The sequence below is a fragment of the Exophiala aquamarina genome (assembly GCF_000709125.1).
Source record: "Exophiala aquamarina CBS 119918 chromosome Unknown aczIA-supercont1.17, whole genome shotgun sequence".
Classification (NCBI taxonomy): Eukaryota; Fungi; Ascomycota; class Eurotiomycetes; order Chaetothyriales; family Herpotrichiellaceae; genus Exophiala; species Exophiala aquamarina.
In genome coordinates this window covers 416,346-439,099 of record NW_013550571.1, presented here as the reverse complement: position 1 = coordinate 439,099, position 22,754 = coordinate 416,346, and the positions used below count along the sequence as shown (strand labels likewise).

Here is a 22,754-nt window from a genome sequence, read left to right as displayed (position 1 = left end):
GGGCCCAGGGAGGCCCACTGACCTTGAGAAAGCGAAGACGAGGTCTTAACCGAATCTTAAGCCAAGGATACGCGAGTCCAAGTCCGCATCAAAGACTTCCAAAAGATCAACCTTGCGACCAAGTTCAGCTGCCCCCTATCCTCTAGACCAGGAACCGGCGTGCATTATTATGTCAAAACCATGTGTGTGGCGTCCAACGGGATCTTTGACAACATAACTGTTCAACAACAACTCCTGGCTTCCCCAACTTTGCAATCCTCGGCCTGCTCGTTCCCGCCCATACCAAGTTGTGATTGGATCTCTCCCGTAATCGCTTGTGCTGAGGGCCCCAGGGGGTCTAGATTTCAGCCACACACTCGGTCCTCACCAGCTTCTTGACTGCTGTCAGGCACGAACATGCACGAACATGCACGAACATGCACAGGAGCATGACGAACGTCATTCAGGAACCGAAGTCTATGAGAGCGGCTGAAGTTGTGAAATTTTATGGCGTTACGAAGAACGTGAACCCAGGATGGATAACCCTTGCCTCAAGCCTTTTAGGAGCATGTTTTCCGCTCAAAACACGGCCTCTTGATATTGAGCTAAACACGATGTGGTGGAGATTTCTCACAACTGCCAGGGAAATGGACTTGATGCCAGAGCCCCAGGAAAAAGGCCGAAAGGATCGCCTCGCTTAAGTACATCTACTCCCTTCAGCAGACTTGGAAGATCTCAGAAAGTGTCATTCAATTCTTGACTAGTCATCGAGTTAGCGTTATTGGCCTTGAGTCTTGATCCTGATTCTTTCTTTCACAATGGGCCTCGCAGCTATCATCGAAAATCTCAACCGGTCTATTGCCAGGACTACCTTCGGCAGGGTCTTCCGACTAGAGGGCAGCGGCCATGTAAGTTCTGGGTCCAGCAAGTTACAGGCTAGAGGGCAGGATGCTGAGTCGTGACTTTCTAGGAGAGGGAGATCAAAGGAGCCAAGTTCTCCATTGAACTTGGTGCTGGCTTCACAACCTTCATGACCATGTGCTACATCATTGCAGTCAATGCCTCCATCATCTCCCAAACAGGAGGCACTTGCGTATGTAATGGCGGGGAAGCAGATCCTATCTGCAAGGACAATGTGGAATACACCGTCTGTGTCCAAGGTGAGAACCCGCCTGTCCCGATATTTGCATAGCAAGAGGCCTGATCTATGCCAGGTATTCAACGTGATCTGGTTACGGCTACCGCTGCCATTGCCTCACTCTCCTCGTTCACTTTTGGCTTCTTGACCAACTTGCCTGTTTGTCTCGCGTAAGTTTTCCTAACTCTCACCATTTAAGCATGCCAGATCGATCATTGACAACTTCCACAGACCTGGTATGGGTTTGAATGCCTACTTTACGTACCAAGTCGTCGGCTTCCACGGCTCAGGCACTGTCCCGTACAGGCTTGCACTCACTGCTGTCTTCGTCGAGGGACTTATCTTTGTGTTCCTCGCTCTGACAGGCATGCGTCAATGGCTCGTGAAGCTTGTCCCATCCTCGCTCAAGATTGCTGCCACTTCGGGCATTGGACTCTTCCTAGCACTTATTGGTTTGTCCTCCACAGGAGGAGTCGGACTCATCACGGGCTCAGCAAATCATCCTACCGACCTTGGTGGATGCCCTGCTCAGTACATGGATGAGTTTGGTGCCTGCACCAGCCACAAGATGCTGAGTTCAACAGTGAGTCTCTTTTACATGAACCCCATTGTCCTTCTTGCTCATGATCTTCCTCTAGGTATGGATAGGTATTTGCTGCGGCGGTTTCCTTAGCGCCATCTTGATGATGTACAAAGTAAACTTTATTCTCTTTGCGTGGTGTTGTCGAGACTGACCATGACTAGGTTCGGGGAGCCATCTTCTATGGTATTGCGATTGTCTCGATCATGTCATGGCCTCGCAACTCTTCCTTCACATATTTCCCCCATACACCTGAAGGCGACGATCGTTTTGACTTTTTCAAGAATGTCGTTGGCTTCCATGCGATCCAAGACACCCTCGTCGCTCAAGAGTGGGACCTTTCCGGCACTACTGGTGCTCATTTTGCCCTGGCTCTTTTCACTTTCTTGTGAGTGTTCTTATCCTGCTGGACTTTCAATAAACGATGCTAATGAAATCCTCCTAGATATGTTGACATTCTTGACGCCACTGGCACACTATATTCCATGGCCCGATTTGCAGGAGTTGTTGATCCCACTGATGGCTCCTTCCCCCGCTCAACAGTTGCTTTCTGCACAGACGCGATATGCATTTCGATCGCTTCCCTATTTGGATCCTCTCCCGTTACCGCGTTCGTTGAGTCGGGCGCAGGCATCGCTGAGGGTGGACGAACTGGCTTGACAGCTATGACCACCGGCCTCCTCTTCTTTGTCTCGCTGTTCTTCGCTCCTATATTCAGCAACATCCCTACCTGGGCTACAGGGTGTGCATTGGTGTTGGTAGGTGGCCCAAGTGAAGTCCAATCCTAGCCACCAGTCTTACTAATTGCTGAACTATAGATTGGTTGCCTCATGCTTCGTTCCATGGTTGAAGTCAACTGGGCCTATGCAGGAGATGCTCTTCCTGCCGCCGTTACACTCCTTTTCATTCCTTTCAGCTATTCGGTTGCCTACGGCCTCATCGCGTAAGGAACTCCGTTGATATACTATTGCACGACAGTTTGGATTGACTGACCTTTGTTGCCCAGTGGCGTCATGACCTACGTTGTTCTCAACGGTGTCCCTGCCCTGGTGAAACTAACGACCAACGGCAGGCTCACCCCAGCTGACTACGAGCAGCGTGAATACTGGACCTGTAAGATTCGCTTAACGCCCTTTGCCTTTTCTTCTTCTAGATGAAAAGCAAAATATTCTAACTCTCCTCCGTGGCTTGATCAGATAAACTCCGAGGCAAGAACGCACCATGGTTCCTACGAGCCTCGAAGTGGAGCCACCAGAGCTTCTGGCATGGACAGTCGGCCGCCGCCTCTGCCACACAAAAATCGGACTCTGCAAGCGAAAACGAGACCACCACCACAGTACACATCACTGAGCTGACCAAGCAGGGCAGTCCTTCCAGGCGTGATATTGAATCTGCGGATCGGGTACGGGAGGTTTCACGCTTTGAATGATATGAGCAAGGGAACAACGTGACAAGAACGGAAATGGGTGGATGATGTTCCAGAATAGGCATTTCATTAACGTTGAAAATGTGTCAATATTTGTTCGTGGTTAAAACCGTTTTCCTGCGGGGGGAAAAAGCTAAATTCGCAGCTTGAGTACTTTGAGATACAAACCTAATGCTACATATATGGAAATAGATAACGGTTCCGACTCAGAACGCCGAATGCATCCTTCCCCCAACGCTCATGTGAAATAAAACTCCATGCCGCTGGAAATGACGCCAAACCCGAAAAGCCCAAGGTATGCGTGTGTGAGTGTGGCAGCAGGATCTCCAATCCAGATCTCCAACCTCAATTCTTCAGAAGAAAGAATCCCGGAGGGGCTCTCAAGCGCCAGCTATGAGAGACAGGAAAAATGTTCTCTGGAGATCGTTGATGAGGATGGATGGATGTGGGGTAAGGGAGGATAAAAAAGAATACTTTCAGCTTCGCTTCGTACCCAACGCCTGCTCGGCCGACACAACCCCCCCCCCTCTCTCTTTCCCTCCTTTCGAACTCTTTTGTCGAAAAACTCAAACACCTCTTAACTCGGTACTTTGCTGAGCAAAATAAATACTCTTGAGCTCCCAGGTCTTTTTACTTCTTCAGGGAGGAAGAGACCTGGTTGAAAATGCTGCTGCCGGAGGCCGGACCGCCTTTGAATTTCTTGTTCTTTTTGCCTTTCTTCGCGTAGTCTTCGGTCAGTGACCCCAAGATCGCACCGCCCAGAGCGCCCAGCACGCCGTGGCCTCGCGTCTTATGTCCAGCATACGCCCCCGCGGCACCGCCGGCCATTGCGCCGAGCACGCCGCGGTCTTGTGTGCCGTCGGCGTTCATCTGTCCAGGTTGTTGTTGGTTGTTATTGTAGTAATATGAGTCGGCAGCACTGGCGCCTGTCTGTGATTGGTAGTAGGGAGAGGGTTGTTGGTTTTGGAAGCCGTAGCTTTGGTCTTGTGCTTGGTATGTTCTGCTATTGTCGGCGTAGTAGGGCTGGGGCTGGGAGAAGCCTGATGATGGGTAGGTGGACTGGTAGTGGTTGTCATAACCGTTGGTGGAGGCGTAGTAAGAGTTGTATTGGCCGGACATGTTTTCTTGGGATTTTGATTGGAAAGTGAGAAGATTGTGATTTGGTTTGTTATGCAGAGATTGTGCGAGAGATGTTGTTCAAGCTTTGTTCTGGACCAATGATGTTTGAGGATGATAATGAAGGATGACTCACAGACAGCGAAGGAATGGGAATATATATACTTGGGAACATACTTGTCATGGGGTGCCTATCATGGTGGGAACTAAGAGCCACGTACCAGAAGGAGGCGTCAATGCGATATCCCCCACAGCCCGCCGAGTTCCAGGGACATGACAGCTGAGCAAACGCTAGGGATCATCTGGATTATGTCCCGCTTGCCTGAATTCGTACCGAATCCCCCCGGAGTGAACTGGAAGCAAGCGAGGAAGTTGAGTGGAAGTGGGATTAGGGAGGAGAATGTGGCAGGTGAGCTTAGCGCTGATTGGTAGTTGAGCGTATCGTGGCGCAATGAGGCGCAGCAAGGCTGTGCTGGACGATCCATTTACTAGCCACTCAACTACCTCGTCATTTCTACCCCCAATGACAAAGCCGTTGTGGCTAATCAAACGTGATCTCCTGAATGGGACGTTCCATTGGTCAGATCGCTTATTGGGATCTTCTGGAACTCGCCTACGACATGTGCGTGATCAGGCTTGCGTTTGTCTGCAAGGCTGATTGCACGAGAAGCGCTAGCCAGCTATGATGAGGTCTGCGAGAGTTATGCTTCTGCCTTGCAGTGGTCAGCCCGACCACTTTAGATAGTCTTTGGCTGTCCTTGATCATATTTTGAAATTCTTGCATCTAGGAGCTTTTATGTCGGCAACCGCGGCTCTATGGCGGCTCAGAATCTTGACAACCGAGCAACACTGGGGCTTCTGAAGGCGAACTTTGCCAGAAATAACTTCATTTAATCGCATATGCCATTTATACCGGTGGCCAATGTCTTGACGAGTTGAGAAATTGGATGTCATGAAATTGGACCCGAGCAAGACCCTCGGCACGTGTGATAATAGTGACTGCCCCTCACTGGACACAGGAGCGGGAAAAGGCCAGCACTCCACACACAGGAAGCCCAGGGTGACTTTGACCCAGGTGCTCTCCATGGTAAGACTTCATTCAGCCTGCTCCCGGACAGACTGTAAAGGACTATGTGGGAAGAGTTCGCCATTGGCGCTGTCCTCACTCAACCAAGGCCTCAATCGGGCATCATCCTTGTGGATGTCCAGCCCGACACTGTTACTATCGGGAACACGTAATCCCAACAAGCGTTCGGCGTTTTTGTGGGCAATGCTTGTGAAATCGTCATCGTTGATCATGCCACTGTCCCGCAGGCCAGATATGAAACTCAGTCCTTCCTCGTTGCTGCAGAACGGATAGTCCACGCTATAGAGGACCTTGTCCGCGCAGCACATATGTATCAAGCATGCCATTGGAGCTAGACTAAACATCCCGCTCGTTGTCACGTAGATATTCTCGTGCCAAACTTGCAACAAGTGTCGCTGGGGCCGCGCGGCAAGCGGCCAGGTTTTCTGAATCAACCGGTGCTGCCGTTCTAGTGTGTACGGTAGATGCTCGCCCATATGGCCCAGGATCAATTTTAAACGAGAATATTTGTCAAAAAGACGTGAAGCGAAGAGCTTTAAGATATGCAGCGCCACCTCTGAGTGCCAGCCAAAGCCATGGTTCGCCAGAAAGTCTGAGACGTTGGATGGGTAATTCCCATGAAATGAAGAGGAGTCCTCTAGCACGTGTGGCGCACCATGCAGATACACAGGCACATCGAGCTGCTCATGTGCGGCGAAAATGGGCCAAAAGAATTCGTCATCGTAGTATCTGCCATTAGTCGTATTGTCGATCATCGAGCCAACGAAATCAAGTTCTTCGACACAACGTTTTAATTCTTTGACTGCAGCTTCTGGATACGCTGTCGGAAGCATTGCGAAGGCAGCGAAGCGGGTTGGATCGGGACAATTTTGAATGGCATCGTGGAGCTCGTTATTGGCGGCAGTACAGATCTCAGGAGGGAGCGCTAGAGTGTTTGGTCGGTGTGAAATGACTTGTATGCTGACTCTGCCATTGTTCATTGACCTCAGTCGCTTGGGGCCGAGTTCGAGTAGTTTCGCCATACTGTGATTATGTTTTTCGGGCATCGGCTGTTCCTTGTTTTGGGAAGAATAATAGTTCACTATGGTTTTGGAGACAAAGTGTTCCTCAAGCGTGATCAGCGGAATTCTGTCAGCCATTCTGTCGGGCTAGATTGCAACAGCTTCTCTGGAATTCCAGGGTTCGGATATCCGCATCCGGCGTGCTTACAAGCCTTTTCGGGCACAACCAGATATACAAGGTATTCTGCACCTGTGGGCTTGCTGATAGATTGTCCGAAAGAACCCCTTTGGTAATTTCGCGATTTTAATTCAATGCTTACCTGACTGAAAGCGTTTCCAGGAAGCAGATCGATCTTAGGTAGGATGAGAAGATCGGAGTGCGTACGGAGCACACAGCTGCAGATGGGGTCAACAGTTTTATACCCAGCCGCTGACGGGCCGTATCCAATGAACAAACGGCATGCATGTGACGACATGGGCAATGGGCCAGCGAGGGGCAAAGTTCGATTTGATTCTCGATTCTTTCTGTCAACTGCGGAGGTGGCAATGCCGGAGGCCGTTGTGGCTCGGTTGTGGTGTGATACGAGAATTCGCGCCCAAAAACAGGGAAAGTCTTCAGGTAGGTGATTGGCAGGACGAGGCGGAGGACGGGGTTGTGAGGGTGAGTATGACTTACAAAAGTTACGAGTACGTTTTGGTAACGGGGGTTGCCTGGGTGCCTGGGCGGCATTATTTGAGCGAGTCTCTGACATTTGACCAGGCTGCAAAATTCATTTCGTACAAACAGGGTTGATGTCAATCAGACGCTGGCAGGTCAAATTGAGTCCTGCAGTGACGAAGTTGATATATGCCAGATCTCCCTTTGCGCGAGTCGCGAGTCGCGAGGCGTGGGTCGTGACATGCGTGCCTGCCCGCTTGCAAACCAGATGCCCAGTGCCCACTCTACTGTAAGTCGGTCTTGGCGCGACTTCAATTGCCCGAATGTCCCAAACGAGACGCAGCCAGCAATCGCAATAAAGTTGTCGCTTGAGGACGTTATACCAATTGGGAGATTCAACATTGCTGCCATTCCTCCTCATAGTCACTCTTTGATCTTTTTGTTATCTTCTCGACTCTAGCCTGACGCTGCAACAAATCCCATAGCTGTGGTTGAAACTTCTGCAGCCCTGCCTCGTCAGCCCTCCAGCGGCAGCACACGAGACACACAACTCCTCTTATCCTTCGCGAAGCCGCCGCTCTATTCAACCGCTTTGCCACCAGTGAGGCACTGACTCCACTCTGATGGCCTCCCAAGGAGGCCTCACGCGGCGGCGTGGTGGTGGAGGTGCAACTGCTCCCAATACTGAAGATGAATCGTCCTCAAGTCGTGTCACTTCCCCTGCCCAGAAAGCCTACAATGATCGGTCCCCCGAAACCGCGTATGAAAATAGTGAGAACGGGCACAAGATTGCATACGATCCTAGGGACATCAGTGAGAGCGAAGAACGGAGTAGACAACCTAAATTGACCCTGATGGAGGATATCCTACTACTTGGTTTGAAGGACAAGCAGGTATGGTAACGGCAGTCCAGAGCCAAGGACTCATATTGACGGAGCTGAGCATAGGGCTACTTGTCTTTCTGGAACGATAACATCTCATACGCTTTACGAGGTTGCATCGTTATCGAGCTTGCGTTTCGGGGACGCATCAGTATGCAGAATGATTCTTCCAGACGACGATTCCCCTTGGCCGATCGGATAATCGAAGTCATCGATGACACCCTTACTGGTGAAGTTCTCCTCGACGAAGCCCTCAAAATGATGAAAACAAGCGAGAAGATGAGTGTGAGCTCGTGGATTGATCTCATGAGCGGTGAGCCCTTCGTCCACTACCCTTGGGCGCAATCACGAGCTAACGATATGCAGGCGAAACGTGGAACCTGATGAAAATTGGCTACCAATTGAAACAAGTCCGTGAGCGCCTTGCGAAAGGCCTCGTCGACAAAGGTATTCTCCGCACCGAGAAGCGGAACTTCCTGCTTTTCGATATGGCCACACATCCCGTGGTCGATGCTGCTGCCAAAGATGAGATTCGCAAAAGAGTTCGGAATGTGTGCTCAAATCGCACCGTTGTTCTTCCTCCCTCGCAGTTTCTCCCGGCCGAACTCGATTTCCGAATGCTGCGGACGGTAAGCATGGTCTGCGCTTCATATGCAGCTAACGTCCTGGAAAACGCACTCGTTACCATGAGCCATGAGGCACGAGAAAGGGCCTTTGCACAAGTGGACGAATTACTTGCTGAATACAGCCAGTGGCCGTTTGCGAAGAGAGCTGGCGGTGGTCAGGGCATAGGTGCCAACATCGGCCAGGTGATCGCTGATGAGGTGGAGAAGAATAAGGACAAGGAATTACAGCTTGAGGTAAGACGGTTGCTCTTCCACTCCATTAACTATAGACTGACAGGTCAAATAGGTTGTGGCTGCCTGCCTCAGCGTCTTCACTCGCCTCGATTCCTTACTATGACGTGACCAGATGAAGGTGGTCAGCGAGTGTTTCGCAGGTGAGGAGAGTACTCTTGCTCCATTCGTTCATAAAAGAATTGCAGCGACAGCAGAGGGAATGTCAACGAACAGAAAGATCGGACTTCCTAGCTTTGATCATGGGGCCTTTTTTGGGAATTCGGGAATTAGGACAGAACTAAGTTGCCCTTGAGACAGCAGAATTTCTATGATTATTTCTTCTTCAAACGGCATCTTGGTAAATTGTGGTCCCTGTTCTGCTGTGCCTGCCCAGATCTGTCTGATTACCGTCCAAGGAACAAATGGTTCCAAGTTGAGAAGATTCCGCGGGGGCGTGCATGCGTACATTTGAGTTAACGCTTTACATTCTTCAGCCGCCTCCCTCGATCCGCAGAATTCGAAGCCGTGCAATTAATTGAATAGATCAACGTCTTCCAAGCACCCAAAACTACAAGATGCTCTCATCCATGACATTAGTGTCTGCCTTGATAAAAAGTACCTTTGCGATGATAGTAATCGGTACGTCAACCTGTGGGCACGTTCATGCTGTAGATGGAAAGGTGCCATGTCGAGATTCTAAGGCGCTATACAGGGCTTCAATCTATGCGCCCTCTGCCTGCCAAATTTTCCATTTCCATTTTGATAGCATGTTGTATTGATACAAAATTGCACCTCTGAGGTACATCCCGTCCATGAGTCAGCCACCTCGTTTAATCTACGAAGAGACTATAAATACCATCGTTTTGAGGCAAGGATCATGGCTATGTTCTAACCATCTTACGCCTGGGCTGCAGCCTCTGTGGCCTGCTTCTGGTCGTTGTTCGGGTTCTCCTGGACATCGATCTCGACCAGGGTCTGGGCCCTGTCTAGGGCATGCTTGACGTGATCAAGCTGGTACGTGGTCTTGCCGGCCTCGGCCGCTTCTATACGTTGCCTCTGTCCCTCCTTTGCGGCGTGGGCCAGCAGTCCCGCGATCAAGGCGACAGACCGGAGTGAGTCATCGTTTGCGGGAATGGGATACGTAACCCAGGTCGGGTTCGCGTCGGTGTCGATGATGCCGATGGTCGGGATGGTGAAGAGGCCACACTCGTGCAGCAGGACTTCGTTTTCGAGGGGGTTCAAGCACACCACCAGGTCCGGCCGCATCACCTGGTGGCGGCCCTGCGACAGCATGTCGTCGTACTGGTCGATCTTCTTGTCATGCCGATCCACCACTTGCACCGCACATCGACCTAGGATCTGTTGTCCGTTCGTCAGTGTGCCCGGCACCCAGCGATCGAAGATGTGATAGCCTTGGGCTTCCTTGGCGGCCCGGACGATGATGTCGCGCATCCCGTCTCTTGTGCCTACGAACAGGATGATCCCGCCGCGCTTCGCGACTTCTTGTATGACTTTCGCCGCCCGTTTGAGGTATGCGTACGTGATGTCAAGAGAAATGATGTGGATTCCGTCTCGCACGCCAGTGATGTAGCTGCTGTTGGCGGGGTTCCACAGAGACGTGGCGTGGCCCAGATGGGTTTGGTTGGCGAGCAGCATGGGGAGCGTGAGCCCGTCTGGCGTTGGCGGGTGAGTGACGTTCTTGGAAGGGTCGTAGCGGTTGATATTTTCCGTGCCTTTCTGTTTCTGTGACATGTACCCTGCAAAGTATCTATCCAGCTCGTGGAGATTTTGTTTGTACTTGGGCCAGTAGTCAACGAACCCTGGGTCTCGTGGCCATCTGGTAGGTTTGATCGTATGGGGGTCGAAGGGAACATTTGCTGGATTATCGGCGTTGGTTTGCGTCGATGGCTTCTCCCTTTCGTATGTCGTAGTGAGATCATCCAGCTTCATGATTCGGTTTGCGTGAGAAAATCCATGTACTTGAGCTCGCAGGCCCTTCACTTGATTCGCGCTCGACTCGATTGCATCGTTGAGCCGTCTCATCGCCGCGGTAGGCGGCTTTTCTGTGGTGTCAAGAATACTTGAAGGCTCATCTGGATGGCCTGGTATGGACTCTGTTGGTTTTTTGTCCCCGGCCGATGACTGGAACTTGGGACTGTCGACATTGATGCTTGATGCGGATCGGTGTGAATTCGGCGCTGATTGAGAAAGAACGGTTCGCCCTGCACGAGGTCAGCTGGTTCTTGAATCATTCACAAGGTCCTCCTACCATGCCGGGCGCAAAACTGTCTGACTATCATATTCGTTGATGACGATCAGCTTTCATGAAGTACTGGGAATGAATGCTAGAACTGCTTTGAAAGCTTCTAGCCAAAGGTCCAGGGATACAACTTGGCAGATGCCCACTATAGCACGTGACACCAAACTAGTGAAACATCTACTCCGTACAGTACGAGGACTGCATGAGCTTCGATGTGACTCTGCCTCTTGACATCAGGCTCATCATGTTTGCTAAGAGGTCCTGTATATGCTATAATCTCACTTGCCGAAGTGAGACTTTCTCTCCGAAACTCTGCTCAAGGCAAGGTGATGGTAAAAAAGTGATAGGCTGGGAAAATGCACACGGATAAGAGTCCCGCAGGATTGACTAGAACGCCAAGGTGCTACTAGCTGTGGTATCTTGGCATGTTTGTTTCCACCCACATCTGGCAGGTGCGGCGGGGCGACACGTGATGTCTATTTGGTGAGTGGACGATCGGGCAATTGCGTACCTCGCACAGGGTGGTACCTCGTCCAGTAGAACCCAGATGGTACAAACACGCACCTTCGCGATATATCCGGCGCCCTCCTGCATTGGCTATCAAACAATTTTCGTGAGATGTGACCTACTAGATGGTCCTTGGAATGCATTTTGAAGAATTAATCTCTTGACAGCTACGGTGGAAGGTGATACAGTTGGCCGCTTACTGGCCGTTGCTAGCCAGCAGAGTGAATCATTTTCAAACACGAAACCCCCTTGAGCCATAGACCTCGGAAAATCACCTATCCGTGGCGGCATCCTACCAACACGAAACAAATGATGATGAATTGTCTGCATTCTACCGCTGCTTCATCATGACCGCCCTTTCTCAGGTGCTGTGATGTTTGAAATCTCCACTGACAACCACGTTTGGCGAATGTTTGATCTCTCGGATGCCTCGCGTGCCAAGCTCCGGCTGGGTTGAAGAGATGGCATCTAGACATAAAGACCAGGTGTACCTGAATTGTCACTACGATCAGCCTGTTCAAAGCCTCGATAGCACTCAGTATTTCCCGATCGTTAAAACAGTCACTCGTTTAGCTTTCCTTTTGTAATGGAGGCGGACCAAGCGGACCTAGGCGTCAGTGATTTTCTTGGACATAAACAGCCTTACTTACTGACTGGTGAACCATTATAGGATCGTCCACGTCGGAACTTCAACCCGAAGAAGACCAGACGTTATGGTCGACAAACCTTTGAGCCGGACCAGCTAGTCAAGTACAGTCCGAAGTGGCAGTATGGCCGACTGTACAATTTTCCATTCCCTGGAGCTCATTGGCAACCTCGGATGAGGTCACTTGTTCTGTCAGTTGACGGTGGCTCCCGTGGCAATAATAGGTCCGACAGCAAATCTAGAGCAGCGTGGGGCGTCTTTTTCGGCCCAGACTGTCCACGCAACCAATATGGTCTACTCGAGCAGGAGGCTCCCCAGACTAGCTCTCGTGCTGAGCTTGAAGCTGTCCGCAAAGCCCTCGGCATAATTCAAGGCATGAGGACCAGTGGTGAGCTGGATGGCTGGCGAGAAATCATCATCAAGTTGGATTCGGATTACGTAGCCAGAGCGATGGGTGAATGGATCTGGAGCTGGGAAAGGAACGGATTCGTGACCAGAAAGGGCACTGCTGTGGAACATGGCGATGTGATCCGGGAGATGAACGAAACACTCAAGTCCTTGGAGAAAGACATGGCAGTCCGCTTCTGGAGGGTTGGAAGAGAGTGGAATCAAGAAGCAGATGCGTTGGTGAACCAGGCACTCGACGATGCTGCTGATAGTGGTTACGGAGGTGCAGAGTCTTGACTGACAGATTCTTCTCCGTCTAGCTGGGGATTGGATACCGTGAGGTCCGCTTTGGAATTCTGTTACTGTATTATCAAATTAGTGTCATATTCAATTCGAGTTGGAGGTAGTCGTTCAGGCCAGGACGATATTTGTGAACATCTATAGCCAAATTTCCAGTATAGGAGCTAATAATCACACGTGCTTATCAAATAACCATATCACGATGCCCTCTCGCTCGGCGAGTATGCATAGGAATACGCCATGCCAATTACTGACGTTGACCAGATATCAGTAATCAGTAGCACGTACAGAATATAGAGAAGCTGAATGATAACGATACTTGTATCCGTGGATGTTGTGGAGTTCGGCAGGTTGGAATCTAAGAATAGATATTCCAGCGAGATGCTGGTCACTGGTTACTTTATATGGATACCTCGTGCTTGAGGATCCGAAAAGCCTGCATGTAGATGCGACTGAAGTACTGGCGCCGATACCGAGAATTCGGCTGCTGTCAACATGTTTAAGCAGAGTCCCCGTGCTGCGTGAACTTCCACCACCATCGCCCTAGTGGGTGGTCATGTACGGAGTATGGATCCTCACATGATAGTCTGTACTAGTTCTTACGACATGCCGCGATGATGGCAAACCCCGCTGTGACTGATGTCTTGCAGATTTAGAAGAGTCGGGCGGAACTAGGAAGAAAGCAGGCGTAGCCCACCGACAAGAAATAAGAATTTAAAATTTGACAGATGAGACAGCCCAGGATAACGCCACTGGTGCTAGCGCAACCAAAAAGGATGGTCAAGGTTTTGGTGAGGCTGTTGACGAGGGTCAGGGAGGTTGCGGTTGTTAAGCCCCCCTTTTCAGCCAAGGCTCCACTTTTATCCAATCTCCTGAATCTGGCTGGCTCAACCTTGGCAATCAATACCACCAGCATCGGTTCCAGCCCCCCTGACTGGCGCTCATGCTACGTCCAGACCATCTGAAGACGGTTGCCTCGCCGTCTTTCGCCTGCCCCTGCTTGGTTGTCTACGAGTGCCATCTTTTGTGGTCTCAACCTCCAAATCATCTTTTGGATCGGGGGTTGGTTTGCACCCAAGGTGACCCAATTAGCCGGCCGACTATTCTTACTGGCCCAGCCTTGCCAACCCATCAAATCTAACCACTCACATCACACTTTGGCCCTCGACGCGCCATGTGTCTCGTGAGCTTACCTCGACGCCGCAATCTCTGGCCCGCGTCTAGTCGCATAGACCTGTTCCTGAGCTGTTCCTGCGCCGGACCGTCAAGCCACTTTTGGTAGCAGCCAGTCTGGAAAAGAAGCGGAGCATTTCGCTACCCTCTGGCTTCACGCCGCTGCTCTAGAGACAGCTTGGTACAGCTCGGCGTGCTTGACAGGACAGTCCAGATTGCAATCTGTGTGGTGAGTCGTGAGTCGCTCAAGCCGTTGGCTGCCCCAATACGAAGTACATATCGTGTGCCCATCCCCTCCCCAGCGCGGCTTGTTCTTTCTGATTTTCCCCTGCCCCGTGAAACTTCAACACTCCGCCTTTACATATTCGACTCATCGTCAATCTTTTGAGCTTGCCCACTCAGTAATCCAGGGCGTCCTCTCTTTGACCAACTCATCTTTTACCAACTAAGCCGGTCTTAAGACGCAAAAGAGTTCCGACACTCCCTTAATCGATATCTATTCGAACCAAACACCAGACACAACACACTATTCAAAATGCGCTCATTCTTCCTCGTTGCCGCTCTTCCTTTCCTGGTCTCGGCCTGGAACGAGAACGTCCTCCTCGGCCGTGCAACCAGCGGCAACGCCACCCAGTGTGCCTCAGGCGATAAAGTCTGTGGTGAATTCTGCATTCCCACCACCTATACCTGCTGTCCCGATCTGGAGGGTGGATGTGCTGCCAACACTGAATGTCAAAAGGGCGGCAACGGCGTCTACGGCTGCTGCCCGACCGGAAACACCTGCACTGGTGACGGTGGCTCTGAATACCTAGACGATGCATCCTCAACCGACTCCTCCTCCACATCAACCTCCTCATCAGGGAGTGCCACAAAGACTGGGAGCTCCCTTAACGGCGTCGATGCTCTTGTCCTGAACAAGGGTGTTGTTGCTGCTGCCGCCGCCGCCGGCTTCTTCTTCGGACTCTAGATTATTGCATCACCTTGAATCAATCCATCCATCCATCCATCCATCCTCGCACTCTCTCCATCACCACCGCGGTCAGGGTCAATATGCATGTGAGAGGATGCCTTCCAACCCAATTAGTTGCCGTGAGCAGCAAGAAGCATTTGGCGTCATGTGTTCGATTTAGCTGCAGGTGTGAAAAACGAACGATTCTCCCTTTTTTTATGTATTGATATCCCCTCTCCCGGGCGTGTGTCCCCGGTTATAATCTTGTCCATTGCTGGTGAATGCACATTGTATCGGCTAAACCAGCTGTACCTAGCGAATTCATGCTTTCTTTTGGGACTAGCCAGTTCTCATCTGCACGATCAATCAAATCAGTATCAAAACCTACTCATAAATACTACTATCGTATACGGAGTACCAAGACACGAGTTCTCCAGGCAGTTTCTAAAGGTGTCTTTCATACCAAGTATTCGATCTGGGGGGTACTCCGTACTCCGTACTGAATTGATCATTTGGACAAAACGATCGATAATGCAGGAGCTCGACCCACGGGTTGCGACTTCCGAATCCTGTCGTATAGTCGTCCAACTGCCCCCCTCCGTGCCTCGCCTCACCAGCTGATATGTGGCATGATCAAGGCTTAAGGCCGCAAGGCTTCCCTTTCCGAGCATCCACCAAGCTCGAGACAGTGAGCACTAAAAGCCCATGGTTTATTTACACCGTAACCCCAATCGCTAAATGCAACCTTGTGGTGTGCCTCATATCGAGGGCCATCATTGGTAATTAGGCTGACCATGCTGGAATGTGAGACATGAGCAGATGATACTTCGTACCGAATAGTCAAGCAATTCGAAGAGCTTCCAGGACTTCTGTTTTCGGAGTATGTAGTACATTGGTACATATCCTACAGGGTGTCTAGATGATGTGAGCGAGGCCAGTCCGTCCCGGCAAAGCAGCAACTGGCATTTCATCCAAACCTGCCCTTCTTGCTCTCTACCCCGGATCCGGCAGCGAAACATCCAAGTGCTCCCACGTCTTCTTGATCGGATACAGTAGCATGGGCCGGCAGCCATTTCTTCTTCCCAATTCTGCAGGGCAAAATTTGCATTTCTTGCAGAGCCTGGCCTTTGTCGGCGATGATGACTGTTTGCTGTAGCGGCAGCAGCAGAACTAGGTGTGACTTTGACCCTGGGTAGGATCCTCTTGTTCTGAGCTATAACCCACCCGATCCACACTCCAAACACGGCCAGCGTCAGGGGAATGGTGATGGCCCCGAATATCCATGCATTGCGTGATATCGTCAGCATGGACAGGTTCTCAGTGAATTGGAAGAAATTCATTCCAAAGAGAGTCTGTGTTCGCGGAGAAAGTTCTTCTTAGTTCACGGTCATCATCTGTGATCGCGTTTGTGATTGTTCGAGGATACTTACCGCAACGAATGTGGCGGGCAGGAAAAGCATCGTTAGAGCAGCGATTGCGGTCATCGTTGATGAAGCACAGTCAATATAAGCCTTACCCAAAACAAAAGTTGGCAAGCGTTCTCGCAGAACTGGACAGCCTAACATAATGCGTGTACGCCCAAATTCAGCTGGCTGGCCTTTTCTCCGGCAACGAGACTAGTCATTATAGCCGTCGCTGGTCTTTTGATTCTGTGATACGCCGAAGACTCACTTTATCGACGACTCCCTTCACCTCGGCCTCTCTATTCAATCGCAGTATCTAGGGCAATTTTGTCGAGGAAGATTCGACGCCAAACGTTTCAAACTCATTATAAACCATGTCTTTGTCGAAGACAGGGTTGATCTAGTCTCCAGCCCAATCTGACAACATCGTGCCCACTTACAGGAGCTCCTATCTCACGCAACGGCAAAAGTTGTTTAACAGAGAATGTATGGAATTGGTTAGAATCACACCTCATCCTTCCTGGGACCACGAGAAGACTGAAGGCGTGGATGTAAGAGAAGAGCAATCGCTGAGTCCATGGCTCAAGCGTGGCATTGTGAATGATGTTAGCACCAGTCATGAACAAACAGGCAACTGCCTGCTCGAGCAGTGCTCGCAGAGAGGAGGATGACATCATGCATCGAGAACCAGGAAGTGACCAGTAGTTCGCACATTTCCATGCTTTCTCGACGATGGCGCCCATCTAGCTCTGATGCTTGATCACAGGCCAATGCGGAGAGAGATGCGAAAGTTTGCAGTGTTACTCCTTACATGACGTGAAGATGGGGACGGGCAGAGGCTGAGTGGCTGACAAGCAACGCTGCGGACGAACTCAAATAGCAATTGCGGCTCGAAGGTCAGGGCTTTTGGGCGAGGCAGACTTGAAGAATGAGGAGGCTTAAATCAATTTTCCTGCCTCGATCCTGGGTGTGAACCATCCAAATCATATCCATTTAATAATGAACCATGTAATAAAAGCTAATGTATCAACAAATGGCAAGTTGGCTTCTTTTCTGGCCATGTGACGAGGGCGGACTAACTGATATTCCTGAGTTAAGTAGCCTCACAAGTAGCTAGGGGCATATATCGATGTGGCATAATCCCGTACGTTTCGCGTAGTCAGTCGTGTCTGGAGATTTGAGAATCACCAAAACGAATTCCAATGAACGGGCAATACGCGTCTACGAGATGTCCCTAGCGCACCATTTCGTGTGGTAAACAACTTTTTTTGTTGCCGCCTCGAAGCTCAGCAGCGCCCATTCTTGGCTACTACGTACCTTGGTACCTAGGTGCTTACATAGTCAAGTAACTGTTCAGTTCGGGGCTCAGAGGACTACAATAGCCCATAGCGAAGAACTCCCTCGACAGAATTCATGTTTGCAATACTTGAACTCGTGGAGGACCATGTCCAAGACCAATTCATTCGAATATCTTAAGCGCCACGATTCGGAGCCACAGTCACATTGCAAGTACTCAGATGCTTGCTCTTCTGGGTGCCATGGCTCGGAGTAATTTCTTTCCCTCGGCATCACTACCACCGCCCCAGGCATCAATGACACCCTTGAACTCGCCCTCACTCTTCAGCCTTGCCAGGAACTCCTTCGCGTAAGCATAGCCAACTTCGTAGATCTCGTCAAACTTTGCGAAATCCAGCGTGCCGTACGCATCAATTGGTGGTCGCATGTAAAGACAACCAGGAGTGTTCTTTGCCCGTTCCAGTGCATCGACGGAACTAACGTAGGCAAGGCGAGCTTGAATGTCAGATAGTGAAGGAGGGTTGGGAATTGAGGAGAAAGGATTCCAGCGGTTCAGCAGGGCCCAGAATCCAGAAAGCGTATCCCCGTACTGTTGAGGTGTATCGTCATCGAGACTTCCCACATCAACAGCAAAGACAAGGTCGGTACCAAGGCTTTTCATATGCGCGACCGTAAGGTTGTCAATGTAACCTCCATCCAGTAACATGGATCCCTCGTCACAAATAGGCGGTATCAGGCCTGCGAGAGACATGCTTGCTCTGACGTACCGCCATGCATAACCTGAGGTATGGATTTCAGCACGAGACTTGCTGATGTTAGTAGTATTGCAATAAAAGGATAGCCAAAAGTCTTCAATCTGACCGTCACCAAAAGACTTGAAGATGCCGCGATTAAATTCGTGGCCAGTCGTGTAGGACGCAGATGGGTATGTGAGATCCAGTGCAAACCTCCACATACTGCCCATGCGACCAGCAAACTTCTTCGCTCGCCCATACATTGGTACAACATCCGCATCGCGGGCATAAAGAGCACCAATGAATGCACCAATCGAAGTCCCACCAACCACATCGATTGGAATACCTGCCTCTTCGAGGGCACGAATAACACCAACATGGGCAATTCCACGAGCACCACCACCACCAAGGACAAGACCTACCGACTTGCCACATAATCGCCTTGCGAGACGATGGAGATCTCCTTTGAAAGGCGAGTCAGCTGAGTACAGTGGTGCTGGGCGCACTCGTCGAGAAGTGTATTTTTGGATCTCCGCTTGAAGAACCTGTACACGATGCTTTATAGCAATACCTAGTCGCCGAGGTTGCGCATGAGGCGTGGCTTCAGAACTAATCCTGAACGCCATCTGAATATGATGATGACCTCCATTTATCCACACCCTGTTACGCAACCATTTTCTGGTAAGTCCTGGTTGGGGAAACCGATCTGGATGAAGAAGCACCAAGTCTTTCCGCGCAGTGCTCTTCATGCCGAGAAGGAATCTCTCGTATTCTCCAATATTGGGTGAGCTCTCAGCAAGCCCTACTAGAAGTATGCAATCTGCTTGTGCAATACACGTCTGTGTCCAAGGAGCATTGACATTGGTATCGGCGACATAGAGGAGCATGCCATACTTTTCTTCAAGATCTGCGAGGTACTGAGATAGTTTCAACCGTCCCATCCGGCTGAAAGCGTGTCGACCAAGGTGATTCAGGATGATTGCTTGATTCAGAAGTGAAACACTGTTGGGCACACCGATTTGGCTTAAGGCTGCTGTAAGTCGATTGCTGAACTCCACCACGGGAACTCCGACAGTGATTGGTAAAATCGCTACCGTCCGCAAATTCAACGTGGAGGTGCTGGAGTCGGATAATGCTGCTGATTTTCTACCGAGGCCGGGGTTCGCAAATGGTGCTTCTACCAACGTGTGCATTCTTTGAGCTATCAGCTTTGAGATCTGAATCGTGATGGTCGGATGTTCCTGAGCCAAACTGTTGAAGAGAGTTCTTGGGAACTTGGCCATTTCGGTATCTCGGATAGCGTGGAGGGTAGCAGGCCTTAATCCATCGGTCATCACCTCTAGCTCGCCAATGCTTTCGCCTTGACCATATTCTCCAGTTACACGCATCGTTCCTCCCTCGAGCTCACGGACAGCTCGAAGTCGGCCGTTCAGAACAATGTAAATAGCGTCACTTTCATCACCTTGATGGTGGATGACCTGACCCGCATTAACCTGTAACCACTCCAAAGCAAAGTCGATATGGAGTATCAAGCGCGGCAATAGACTTGTCAGTCGTTTCGCCATCGTGAGAAGAACGACAGGGTACTTTTCGGCCACTCTCTCTAGTGCAGACCGAGGAAGAAAGCCGACGTATACATCTGTTTTCGCTGTAACGTCTGTGAAGGATCTGTACGAGGACAGTGTGCCTATGTAACCGGCAACGCCTCCGGGTTTCACCAGAAACAATGATTTACTGATCACTCGTTTACTTTCTTTAGGTTGGCCAGGTACTGATGAGGTACGCGAAGAGGCTGTCTTATTTCTTCGAAGTCGAGGGAAGCTCTCATCACGAGATCCTCCGCGAGAGTTTGAATGCAGGTGTAGATTCTTGTCCTCCTTTTCCTCGACGGGAATACTCACGTCCAAGAAACCATCGATCACATAGTATAGACCAGGATTTCTCTCGCCCTGCTCGACCAAGACAGAGCCTTTTGGGAAGAAAACTATTTCGACATCATCGATTAATTCTTCATTCAGGGTTCTCCCAGGGCCTATGCTTGCAACCGAGGTTGATATTGATTCAGAGTCGCCATCGACGGAATCATCATATGGGTCAATGAAACCAAAGGCATTGTTGAATATCGCAGTCTGGCGCTTAGAGTCATAGGACACAAGCCTGGGGGACTGCTCTACTGACGTCCCTACGCGCTTCAGCGGTTGATTACCATCCTCACTGAGGCCAAGAGCTTTCGCCATGCACGCCAGCACAGATTCTCTAAATAGACTGTCTTCGTTGAGAGAATCTTGCCTATGGGGGACATTGTTCTCGAAGGACGGACGAAACAAGGGTTGTTCCCGTACTGCCATTGGACTGCCAAGACCCAGACTCGAGACTTCTGGAGACATGCTCAGGTTGTACCAATTCGCCGAATTCTTCAGGTGAAGACTGGCAGGTCGCTGGGAAAGCTTGGATGGTGCGTGAAGATCCCCAGAGGTGACGTTCGTGGTATTAATCTTCGGCAAGGGTTCCGCTTGCTTTTGTAGCCCAGACTGTTGGGCCCCTCTCATGGCAGCTAGTCTAGCAGTTGTGGCTGCCTCCCTGCGAAGGCCACTCGAAGACCTATGACGGTGGAGAGCAGTTGGGTTATGCAAAGCAATTCCTTTTGTCCCTTCCTCGGGTCCAATGCGATCCCTTTCCTTCGCAAATTTATCTCTCAATCGATTTAATGCATCCCCACGAAGATGACTTGGTAGATCGTAACTAGTGAACTTGTTCATCGATTTTTCAATCTGCAACACTTCTGAAGTAAGCCCCAGATATTGATGAGCAGTGGATAATGTCACTCGATGTAACCTCGTAAGTATGACCTGGACTATATGTGCAGTAGCTTTGGGGTATACTCTCGTGAGGCGGCGAAATGCACTTGCTGGAATGATAGCGACAGTCGTATCAACCACAGCTCTGGCGACTATGTCTGGATGAGCTGAGGGACCTGAACCTGACCTCTTGGGCTTTGATCTTGACTTGCTTTCTTCGAATGCAGGCTCCAAAGCTAGTGGGGGAACTCTGGGTAATCTTGGCTTGTCAGTACCTTCCTGAACGTCAGGCAGAGGCATAGCTGGGGTAGATGGCTGAGTTACTGGGCTTGCAAAACCTGACTCAGGGGTATGAGCAACGTGGTCAGGAAATTGTGGATCAGAAGTATCTGAATCGCCGTGTCGCAGCTTTACATCTTCAGTGAACAGGGACAGAATTGAAAATAGCGAGGACATGGAAGCGCCATTCTTGACTTCAGTCAGCAACTGATAGCCCTGGTTACCCTCATGGTATCCCTCGTCCTCGTTGAATAAATCCACTCGGGCGAATTTGCTGTCGTCTGATTCCCGCAAAGACTTGACAAAAATTTGAACAAGCCCGTCCACAACGAGGCAAAAGCCCTTCTCTTCTTCAAGTAACAAGGTTTCGCCGGCAATGAGTTTCTTGGTCTGCATCGTTCGCGTCAATTCGTGAAAGACCGGCCGTTCAAGGTATCCGAAGACCTTGATGGCGCTGAGGAATTCGTCTAGGTAGTTGGCCAAGCCAGGCTTCGAGTCCCCATCCTGCGTATCTGGAAACAAATCCAGCTGCGGCTCCTTCCGTTGCGGCTCTTGTGGTAAACGGGTGTAGACATTGAGGTAACGGTAGCGGATGATCCAACTGATGGTTGATACTATTGCAAGCGCTATCAAGAGCCTGTTACATATTAGAATGACCGTTGAAGCATAGGGAGAGATACCCACAACGTGGTGAAGTTCATGGTGAAGGTCAGGCTCATGGAAAAGAGCGTGAACAACCATGTCGGCAGCGTGATGGTGGCAAATGTGATCAGCCATAAAAGAGCACCCGGCAAGAAGCTCAAGACCGAGAGGAGAGCATATCCAAAGCCTCCTGAGTTGCCCGCCTGCATCTGTTCTCCCGTTGCGTTCATGGACGAGGACATGGACGAGGACATGGCCGCGATACTGGAGGAGAGGGAGAGGAGTTCACCGGCCATTGAAGCCGTCGCTGTCGAGCCCAGCGAATCCATGGTTGATTTCGAGGAGAGTCACAAGGGACATGCATTTCTTTTGCCGATTACCGAACGAATGGAGGCAATTGGCATGTTCCGTGATAGACGGTGCAAGGACCGCGGCCATTGTTGATTCCAATTAACCAGCCCACGTTGCCGGAATATTCGCAAATAATATCCGAGCTTATGTAATTCGACATGTGCATTTTTGACAGCCACGTGATCAACCACCCTGGTCTTACTCGTAAGCTGGATATCTACATAGATGAAATCGTAGCCTTAATCATTCATGACTTTGGTATCTCATACAGCCATACTAGTACTAGTGATAATAACAAGATATAGTATAGAACCCACAGACCTT

General features: G+C 50.4%; 6 protein-coding genes across 6 annotated transcripts; 3 read left to right on the top strand and 3 right to left on the bottom strand.

The window, feature by feature from the left end:
• Positions 1-797: 797 nt before the first annotated feature.
• On the top strand, positions 798-2,644 carry A1O9_11418 (MFS transporter, AGZA family, xanthine/uracil permease; the record flags this gene model as incomplete). The annotated part of the gene is made up of 8 exons (XM_013399711.1): positions 798-887; positions 950-1,139; positions 1,194-1,287; positions 1,349-1,700; positions 1,756-1,812; positions 1,862-2,085; positions 2,143-2,455; positions 2,516-2,644. The coding sequence occupies 8 exons, from the start codon at positions 798-800 to the stop codon at positions 2,642-2,644; spliced, it is 1,449 nt and encodes a 482-aa protein (XP_013255165.1).
• Positions 2,645-5,334: 2,690 nt separating this feature from the next.
• On the bottom strand, positions 5,335-6,465 carry A1O9_11417 (uncharacterized protein; the record flags this gene model as incomplete). The annotated part of the gene is made up of 1 exon (XM_013399710.1): positions 5,335-6,465. The coding sequence occupies one exon, from the start codon at positions 6,463-6,465 to the stop codon at positions 5,335-5,337; it is 1,131 nt and encodes a 376-aa protein (XP_013255164.1).
• A 1,143-nt stretch (positions 6,466-7,608) lies between these two features.
• Positions 7,609-8,829, top strand: A1O9_11416 (uncharacterized protein; the record flags this gene model as incomplete). Its single annotated transcript, XM_013399709.1, has 4 exons — positions 7,609-7,878; positions 7,933-8,179; positions 8,233-8,726; positions 8,779-8,829. 4 exons carry the CDS (start codon positions 7,609-7,611, stop codon positions 8,827-8,829), a joined length of 1,062 nt encoding a protein of 353 aa, XP_013255163.1.
• Positions 8,830-9,602: 773 nt separating this feature from the next.
• A1O9_11415 (small subunit ribosomal protein S2) lies at positions 9,603-10,748 on the bottom strand (the record flags this gene model as incomplete). Its single annotated transcript, XM_013399708.1, has 1 exon — positions 9,603-10,748. One exon carries the CDS (start codon positions 10,746-10,748, stop codon positions 9,603-9,605), a length of 1,146 nt encoding a protein of 381 aa, XP_013255162.1.
• Positions 10,749-14,513: 3,765 nt separating this feature from the next.
• On the top strand, positions 14,514-14,945 carry A1O9_11414 (uncharacterized protein; the record flags this gene model as incomplete). Its single annotated transcript, XM_013399707.1, has 1 exon — positions 14,514-14,945. The coding sequence occupies one exon, from the start codon at positions 14,514-14,516 to the stop codon at positions 14,943-14,945; it is 432 nt and encodes a 143-aa protein (XP_013255161.1).
• A 2,898-nt stretch (positions 14,946-17,843) lies between these two features.
• Positions 17,844-22,408, bottom strand: A1O9_11413 (lysophospholipase nte1; the record flags this gene model as incomplete). Its single annotated transcript, XM_013399706.1, has 2 exons — positions 17,844-22,074; positions 22,122-22,408. 2 exons carry the CDS (start codon positions 22,406-22,408, stop codon positions 17,844-17,846), a joined length of 4,518 nt encoding a protein of 1,505 aa, XP_013255160.1.
• Positions 22,409-22,754: the final 346 nt, after the last annotated feature.